The sequence below is a fragment of the Coturnix japonica genome, chromosome 2 (assembly GCF_054131305.1).
Source record: "Coturnix japonica strain WE chromosome 2, WE-NBRP24, whole genome shotgun sequence".
Taxonomy (NCBI): Eukaryota; Metazoa; Chordata; class Aves; order Galliformes; family Phasianidae; genus Coturnix; species Coturnix japonica.
In genome coordinates this window covers 93903564-93913003 of record NC_140664.1, presented here as the reverse complement: position 1 = coordinate 93913003, position 9440 = coordinate 93903564, and the positions used below count along the sequence as shown (strand labels likewise).

General features: G+C 41.2%; 1 protein-coding gene across 3 annotated transcripts; it reads right to left on the bottom strand.

Annotated features, from left to right (window-relative positions):
- Positions 1-4675: 4675 nt before the first annotated feature.
- On the bottom strand, positions 4676-9402 carry CCDC127 (coiled-coil domain containing 127). Of its 3 annotated transcripts, none has more exons than XM_015854271.3 (3): positions 9304-9402; positions 9013-9142; positions 4676-8371 (listed from the first exon to the last, which is right to left on the bottom strand). In XM_015854271.3, exons 2-3 carry the CDS (start codon positions 9131-9133, stop codon positions 7698-7700), a joined length of 795 nt encoding a protein of 264 aa, XP_015709757.2. In that variant the 5' UTR covers positions 9134-9142; positions 9304-9402; the 3' UTR covers positions 4676-7697. The 3 variants fall into 3 exon arrangements, with proteins under 3 accessions (XP_015709757.2, XP_015709755.2, XP_015709756.2); XM_015854269.3 differs by having other exon boundaries at positions 9329-9402; XM_015854270.3 differs by having other exon boundaries at positions 9363-9402.
- Positions 9403-9440: the final 38 nt, after the last annotated feature.

Sequence of the window (9440 nt, the reverse complement as noted above, 5' to 3'; positions counted from 1 at the left end):
TATATGTAGTGAACCTTTGGCACTAAACTTGAAACTGCAGACCTGTGGTAAAAAGAAGCGTCAGCAAATCATCCAATTGACCAAGTCAGCTCCAACACTTATTAATGCTTTATCTGCCAAGGTTTTATGGAACAGTCTGTTCATCTAGTATAAGGCATTGATTTCAGTTAATGTAATTCAGGAGATAATTTGGCAATAAACTGTAATCACCTATAAGGTCACTGCCACTCCCCTGTTTAAACTCACTTAAATACATATATAACCCCAACAAATATGAAGTAAAGTGATTCCACTGGCCTTGCAAGCCACTGGAGGCTTCATATATTTTTTTTTATTGTGAAGATAAACTTGTGAATCATCTCTACATTCAGTTTCCCACAGAATATGCTAATGATAATTACTCAAGCATGTTCTTCCTTCTCTGTAAGAGATATTCTGTTAAATGCTCAGACAGAAAGGATGGAGAATGAAAGGGATTATAAAATTTGACCTTTATGATTATAAGCATTATCTACTTACCCTTACTACTGGTTTAGAACATCTTGTAAATGGACAGGAATCAAAGGTCCCTTTACCTTTTCAACAGCCCTATGATGGTCAGAAGGAAAAGAGAAACGCTAGCTAATGAATATCACAGATACCACTTGGGTCCTCATCTTCTCAGTACAATATAGCAACACTGCTCTGTTCTTCACTATTATCAGTAGGTAAGTAGTTGCTGCAGAAAACTACATACAATATCTAATACAGCATATGTCGTGAGAGTTTTGTCAGCTAAGCCCAACAGGGTGATCAACATAAAGAACTAGAAGCAATTTTCTAAGTCCAGTCTCTTCCAAAGCAAACAAATACACCCCCGTGCAACGTGTCGATTAAATTTCAGCCTTCTCATGCCTGCTTTCTGCTTTAAAGAAGTGAGCTTGTCTCTATTTCTTTTTTATTAGAAACTCAATTTCCAGTTGTATTACATATGAATCCAGCTCCTTTTCATTTGTACCTGTGTCAGCCGTAGGTCAGCACAGACCTGATCCCTGCAATTGAACACCCTCAGCCTTACTTTTGCTAGGCTAGATATAGCAAGGTGATCAGTTTCTTCTCTGCAAAAAGGTTCATTATATCGCAAATAGAGAAATTACAAAATAAATAAATAAATAAATAATCTTCATCCTTGACATGAAGAACAAAAACCATATACAGCAGTCCATGGTTTTCCTGTGCCTTGTAATCAGACACTAGTATTTCCTTACCTTTACATGAAATATCTCTATTAATCTCCCTAGTGATATCATTTGCCTTTTTCATGACCTCGTCAGTTTTACATATTAGCTGTCTCCTGATTACCAGTGGATCAAAGCTTATCTTCTCCTTATGTGGTTCCTAACCTGCAGCAAAATACCTTATTCTAAGTTACCCGAATATATTTTGAATTTAGCCCAGTTCACACAATTCCAGTACATTGAGTCCTTCCTGAATGATACTCTACTTTTTCCAGTACTTTTGATAATTTGGAGCTTGTGTTGTAAGCATTTCACTATCATGCTACTACTCTTGTCTTTGGTCATCAGTAGAAGAGTGACAAAAGCTCTGTTTCTCAGCTCATCATCTCTGCTTTCATCACAGTTTACCACCATCATCAGACATTTACTTCTTTATTTGTTCACTTTATATCTTCTACTTAGTTCAGCTAATATACGCAGTTGTGGTAAAGTGGCTTCACAGATATCCAAAAAGACCATCTTTACTGAGCTTCCCTTGTACAAGAAAATCAATTTTCACTTAAAATTGACAATAGACAACTTCCAAACTGCAGCACCTCAATTTCCAGACCCAGAGAAAAACAATGACCTTTTGGGCAAACAGGAAGAAACTGCATGCTCCAGGAGCTGCAGGCTTATCCAGGTTATTATTCCGCTTGAATCAGGAGACAACCCCAGCATTCTCACTGTAGGAAATATGAGATAGTAACAAATAATGGGCAGAAAGAAGTCAGGAAAAGCAAACATCTTCTCCTGATTTATTTCATAATATTTCTACTTAGTCTGGCTTGTAGGGTTTAGTTTTAGAGCTTTGTGAAGTCATACATAGAGCCTCTTTTGATATCTGAATCTGATTATGATTGTAAGGCATCCAAATAGTTTCTCTCATAGCCACAAGTTAATGATACTACATAATCATTAATCCTTTGTAATCAAGATTATTCCGATAATACTGTGGTTCTTCAGTGCAGTGCAAGCTTCCTTGTCATAGCTTCCATTGGAAATCAAATTACTGGAGGTTGAATTGATGGGATATGAAATAAACAACATGGAATGTTTGGATGGTATAAAAAATTCTCTCTAAATTTCATGTATGCAGTAATTTGCATAAGGATCCAAGAATACATTTCAGAGTTTCTCTTACTTTGGTAATACCAGGCTCCAGTGGCCGCTGTTTGTTAAACATTAGCAGAAGCAAATATGCTTGTATAGCATCTAGCTTGACTTCCTTTATCAATATAAATGCTCAGCTAATGGTGTGTCACGGCAGCACTGTGCCTCTATGCAAGACTTGCAGCAGCACTGCCACCAGCTGTGGCTGGCCAAGGGGCTGCCTACATTGCCACCCTGTGGATTGGAGCAAACAATGTACTGTGCATTGGATGCTCTTTCAGTAATTTCAGAAGAAATTATTCCTAATCTCCAACCTGAAATCATTTCATGATTCTATAGTAATGTCCACCAGTATTAATTAAAGTCTTTTCAGTCAGCTTGTACTTCCCAAAGCAACATATACACATTACTTTTTGTATAGTTTTGGTCATTTAACTGCTGGTCAAGTGCATCTATATGTCTCATGGAAAGAATATATGGGTCTGTGCATGCCTGCTTCCCCGTTCGCAGGCTGATCAGTGTTTTGGCATACTTGGTTGCACTGATTTCCAGCCACCTGTCAAGGTGACATCACTACAATCTTTCCTTCCATTTTTTCCACTCAAACTGTCTCACCTCCTTCGAATGTGCTTGTGGCATGTTCATCATCTTCCCTTCAGAGCAACATCATGCTCCTCCTGCAGAGAAACCTTCAAGGTGGAGAAATGTTATCTGTTAAGTGCATCTCTCCACATCTAGATATTCCTGTGGTGGCAAGCATCCAAAATGAAAGCCAAAGGATGGTGGCTTAGCACCTGCTCCTCCTTCCCCTTCTGCTGCCATCACCTGAGGCAAAAATAAAACCTGACTCAGATATTGAGGGTAATGAAGTGGAGGATTGTGCAAAGCAGAGGTTGTGTGGTGAGCCTCAAACAGGAAAAGACAGAAATATAAGAAGAGAGGTAACTGTACGACAGGATGCCTAGAGCATAGGATTCTTACATGGAAGAGTGAGATGGGAAAGATATAAGTGATGAAGAACATTTGGAAGTTAAACAAGATGCTTTCTCTGACACTCTGTCCCTGGGAAAGTCAGGATCTTCTGTAAAAATATTCAGAGAAAATAAGCTAACAGTGAGCTAACAGTGGGCAAAATCCTTGACCAGATATACATAGAAGGAGCACTGAGACCCAAGCTCAGGATACTCAAAATCCCCAGCATAAGGGACCCTAACAATCCCATCAGAACACAAGATATACAGGCAAAATGTTTCAGTCGCTTAGTTTTAGGGGTAATATTCAACAGCAGGTGGTTATAGAGTTTGCCACACCAAGAAATATTCTGTAGAACTTTAACTTGGTGTAAGTTTTATGCTCTGTTGTTCTCAAACTCAATCTGGTAAGCAGACAAAAGGCACGGCTCCTCAGCTGGCAGGCCTGAATTCCTGTGTGCGCTCACACATTGCCATCATCGGTACCACAGGAGTTCACACAAGGATACCTTGCAAGTTTTGGAGCAATTCAATACGTCTTGGAGACTAACTCTCTTCTCATGCATTTTAAACTTTTCTGGATGGAAGAGAAGGCTTTTTGTATCACCGCAGAGGAGAAACAACAGGGAGCTCATTGAAACTCTATTTCGGGCTGTTGAGAACATAGCAGAGGTAGGGTGTCATACGTAATGATTTCCACAGGCAGCCCAATCCAGGAAACTTTTATGGTGCTGGTGCTGTGGTATGCAATGAGATCCTGGGATACTGCTGAACTACAGCCCTGCATGCCATCATTACGTAGAGATCTACCACAAAACCTGGTTTGGTGTAGAAAAATTCATTCTGTCTTGGTCAACAAAAAATGCATTACCTCTCATCTTTCTTATTATCACGCTCCAATGGCACCTGGAGCAGAAAGACCTGCCCACAAAGTGTCAGAGTTTACAAGAGCAGGGGAGTGGCTGCTCAGGCTGCTGACAAGAAGACTGTTGTTCTGGTGAATTCTTACAATCCAATTGGCTTGTGGGCCTATGTCATACTACAGCCTCTACACAATGTTATGCTGTTTATCTTAAACTACACAGGAATCACATCTTAACTAGTAAACACAGCTATGAACAAAAGACAGTCCTATGTCTTTCATAGGCTGGAACAGTTTCTATTGACAATTTAGAATGATGAATGGTTTGCTCAATTCCTTGATCTTCCCACCTATCTTACCGAAGTAAAAGAACAGTGAAGGAAGATGTAAGGATTTCTATTATTTGTTATTCTTGTTTGCTTGTTTAACATGAGTGGTATTTTAACATAAAAACAAAAACCAACACCATTGAATATTTGAAAACAAATTGTTCTTTCATTCTACTTAAATATACGGGCATTTTCAAACAAATAGGTAATCCAGAACAATAGTTGCTGGGCAGTAGCTCACAATAGATCTTTCAACATAACGGTTTACAACAGGGGAATGTTTCAGAAGTACACAACAAACTAAGAAACATGAGTTCAGGTAGAAACTAACAGGACTGGTGCTTCTAAACCAGTTATAGAGAAATAAACTCCTTGATCTTAATACATTGATCTGCAAAGTGCCCATGAACAACAGTTCCACACTCAGTTGTACAAAGAGTTGATAATTTCTGAAGAAGTGAGAGTGAATATCCAACACCACATTGCATCCAACTATGTAAGATCAAACATATGAAGTTTCAACTCATTCATTTATGCTGAATGAAAGTATTTTACTCGATTTCATTTTCTGTAAAAATGTATATGTCAAGGACATGAACTTTGAGAAAGAAACTGAGAAAGCACAGCACTTCAACTTTTAATATTAAAAAACTAGTGGAGATGTACGAAGTCAAGACATGAGTCTTGAATGTATTGGCATTGATTCACTGTCTACTGTTTGTGAGCTGTGATGCTCTAACTGCTTGGATGTACATATGAAACACGACAACTGTGCGGTCACACTTTACACATCCTGAAGGAATCACACACAAGCTAAGTTGTTTTATCAGATCTGTTCTACTGGGCACTTAGGGCAAGTGCACATGGTCAGATACAACAGCTTGCCTGGGCTTGCCACACAAGAGTACTAACTCACATTCTCATGGTGCAACCCGCCTAAGCTTGGCATCCAGATAATCTCTGGCCTTTCAAGTGACTGTTGTCGCCTCCCTATCTGGCGACAAATCAATGCTGCCCAGTGACTGTACCATGCCTCCACGTACGGGGAACATACGGGACTCACACACGGTGTGTAACGCCAAAAGTACAAGTTTAATGCCTCACAACAAACCCTATATAGTGGTACAGGTGACCGCCCCTGGCAGACCCTTGTGACCTCCCTGACTCCACCCCAGGTGCATGCAGGCACCACCTACCCAATATGCAGTATCTCCCCCCTCTTTATCATCTGTATGATCACAACTGTGATCATATGTCTTTTTCCCCCCCATGATTATTTATTTAAACTTCATTTTAAAATAAAAAAAAACAACCCGTAAGAAGCTAATAAATTAATACAACAAAATGAGTAACACCACAAAGGTGAGCAAAAAGACAGATGGAAAATAGAGTATTTGGGAAACAAACGTGTTTAAGAATTCTGTTCCATGTTATTTTTGCTGAGAAACTGAATTGGGTTGTATACATTACTTCAAAAGATTTATCTTCTGCCTTTTGTTCCTGACTAAAACAAAACGGAGAGGCAGCAGTAAGAGAAAACTCTGCATCCATTGGCGGTCTCTGTTAAACTTGGATGGGGATCTACTGAGTTGGATTGTTTTGGGGCTATGCGAGAGCTAATTGCCTAGAGAAAATATTTGGCAGTTAATAAAGAAATGCTAACTAAAGAACCAAGAATTGAAGACAAGTAATAGAGAAGATCGACGTTATAAACAACAAGGTAATCACTTCTTTTTTTTGGGCTAAGGCTGGATTAAAAAGGAGGAGAAGGAAAAAAAGGGGGTACACTCTGACAGACATGGCACTTTTGGTTCCTGTTTTCTCCATTGGCTAAAGAACAAAGTTTTAAGGGATTTCAAGCATGGAAATGTCATGTTTTATTATTTAATCTGGATCTGCTTATCGTGGTAATAAAAGTAAAATGCCTTCTTTTTAAATCTTTACAATGTTTGTACATCTGTAGGCTTCCACAGCCACATGGACATAGTTTCATAGTTTCATAGTCTCGTGCGGGTTGGAAGGGACCTTAGAGATCATCGAGTCCAACCCCCCGGGATTCGAGCCTCTGTGTAGCAGAGCGGCACTTGTACCACTTGCGCCACAGGGGGGATTCGAACCCAGGGCCTCTGGTGTTGCATGAAGGGGTTCCCTGTAAGCCTAAAATTTAAGAGCTGCTCAACAGTGCATTTCAGGTCTGGGAGCACTGAGGCAGTAAGGGGAAGGGTGGCTACCAGTACCCAGGCTGCATTTAGGCTCCTAGATGGGAACAAACAGCTTGTACAAGCAGTACAGCCAGGTGCAATGACTACCATGGTTCCTGGAAGCAACAAATGTACCAAGTGCACCGAGTTGCAGAGGCAGCACTAGAGTAATGTCTATAATGGAGACATACTGTTGGGTTACAACTAAAAGTTTGAGGAAAAGAAAAAATATTCCTAACATGAATAATGTATGGTGAGAATATAACTTCAAGTCTACACACTATTTAATGTTCAAGCATGTCTCCCCAACTCCAATGTGACTTTAATCAGTTTCTTTGCTTTTCACGTTATTTTAGTTACCATCTTTTGGATGTTTTATTCATAAAGTCCTATTTGTATTTTAAATCTGGAAGACAATGCAAGACTGGTTAATATGAAACATAATCATACTATTCCTTTCTAATATATATGTACACAAACATACATATTTTCATAAAAGTATGTATATATGGACACACATTATGTGACAGGCACCTTCTCAATCATGGTTTCTTCCAAAGCTCTGCTGAAAAGAGAAAGACAGTGTTGAGACACCGTGCAGAACATCAGGAATAAGGAGCATGATGTGACCATCCACTTAAGGAAGAAAAATTGCACTTTTCTGCTGATGGACTATGACCTTCAACTGGGTAAATTACTCTCTATCAAACTGTTTTGCTGCTTCTGATACCTACTGAAGCTTGTACTGCAGACTGTAGTGTAATACAGATATGCAAACACACAGTTTTAGAGCATGCATAGCTCACTGGAGCATCTGTTGTTAAACAACACTGCATGTCCCATGCAGATACAAATGCACCAAATAGCAGAAACTGAAATGCAGAAAGAGAATTTAACAGCTTCAGACTATAGCTGTGGTTGTCCCTATTCTTCATGGTAGACTGCATAAGTTACCATTACTTCCCTTATTGTTTTCCTAACATTACATTTTCAACCCTCTTGAACTTCTGTAATTCAATAGCTAGTTCCCAGTATCTCAAATACAGCCACATAAGTCTTCCGTTTTGACTTCTGTTTTTGTTCATCAGATTGCCACAATAGTTATCATGTTTGAAAACATCTTTTAAGCCACTTTCCATATGTAAAGCCACAGCAACTGGATCAGTTGCTGCTTTAACAAGCAGATTTTTCTCTATTTCTAGTCTCTGACTTTTAGGTATTACAAAACTGCAGTAGATTTCCTGTCTTTCTTTAAGCCCGTCTTCAAATTCTTTTAGTAAAGTGTTGGCTCTCTTCTGCCACTCCTCTTCCTTTGCCAGACAGCTTCGGTACAAGGTACCTGCTGCTCCCGAGCGCAAATGAACTTCTTTTTCTCTCTCTAACTTCTCCTGCTCCTGTTCTAGGATCCTTCTCTCTTCCACCAGTTTGCGACTCTGGGACACGAGGGCTTGACGGTAACTCAGGGTCCTGTTGCGTTCCTTTTCAAGCTCAAGCTCCAAGTGGGCAACCGCACGACGGTTTTCTGTGATTATATCCCGGTACTTGGCTTCCAAGTCTTTTTGTAAAGATGACTGCTTTTTATAATATTCTTTTTTTTCTCTTTCTATTTCTTTTTGACATTCTCTGGTCCAGATCCAGCCTAAAATACATAAATGAGACTACAATAATCAGCATTGATGGGTATGGATAATTAACTTTGCCCCTAATGAAGTTATTCAATGGTGAAAACATTCCTTTCTCCCCCTTCCCACTCCACTTGGCTACACTGAGGACTGGTCAGCAGGGTGGTGGAAGTGACTATTCACAGTATCACAGTCTCGTGCGGGTTGGAAGGGACCTTAGAGATCACTGAGTCCAACCCCTGGGATTTGAGCCTCCTATGTAGCAGAGCGGCACTTCTACCACTTGCACCACAGGGGGGATTCGAACCCGGGCCTCCAGTGCTGCAAGCGGCACTATTCCTCTCTGCTTTGCCCCTTTTAAGGGCCCATCTGGAATACTGCTCCCAGACTGGGGGCTCCCAGCTCAAGGGAAGCTACTGGAGCAGGTCCAGAAGAAGCCACATAGATATCAGAGGGCTGAAGCACCTCTACTATGAAAACAGGCTGAAGGAGCTGGGCTCATTCAGCCTGGTGAAGGCTCAGGAAAAAAGCATTAGTGGCCTTCCAATATGTATTGAGCACTGCTTTGTTGCTGAGGCTTGTTCCTGTTCAGAGATTTCACTGTGGTCAGACGCCCAAACACAGCAACACCCCAGCAGGGGGGTTACATGCTACTTACGGAAGGCAGCCAAGCCGAGCATGGGGACCAGCAAGGCATAATTCCACTTGCTGCCTTCATCCCTGGGCTCTCTGTGATGGGGCAGGATGTTCCAGTGGGGAGGGTCATTTAAATTATTCATGAAGACACCCTGTGTGTAAAGAAGAGAAACACCAGGTTAGCGCTACATGGATGCAGGCCGCTCCCACAGCCACCGCCAGCGGTGTGATTCGCAGCCAACTACTTCCAACCCACACCCCGAGTCACACCACAAGGCCGTTTCCATTGGCAAGAAGCACTCATGCACTGTACCCCGCGGCACAAGCAGGCAGCTCACCGCAGACCCAGAGCCTCAGGGGGTCACCACATACCGGCCCTGCGCCGCCGCCGGTGCCATTTACTGCCCGTCCCGCCCCTGCTGGGCCGCTCCATTAGCGGAGAGAAACAGG

What these genes read in the sequence shown, in the direction of transcription:
- CCDC127 (XM_015854271.3), bottom strand. Translation starts at nt 9,133, where the DNA reads ATGAATAATTTAAATGACCCTCCCCACTGGAACATCCTGCCCCATCAC. An exon ending in GCTCGGCTTGGCTGCCTTCC is followed by an intron (nt 8,372 to 9,012) that starts GTAAGTAGCATG and finishes TATGTATTTTAG; the next exon opens with GCTGGATCTGGACCAGAGAA.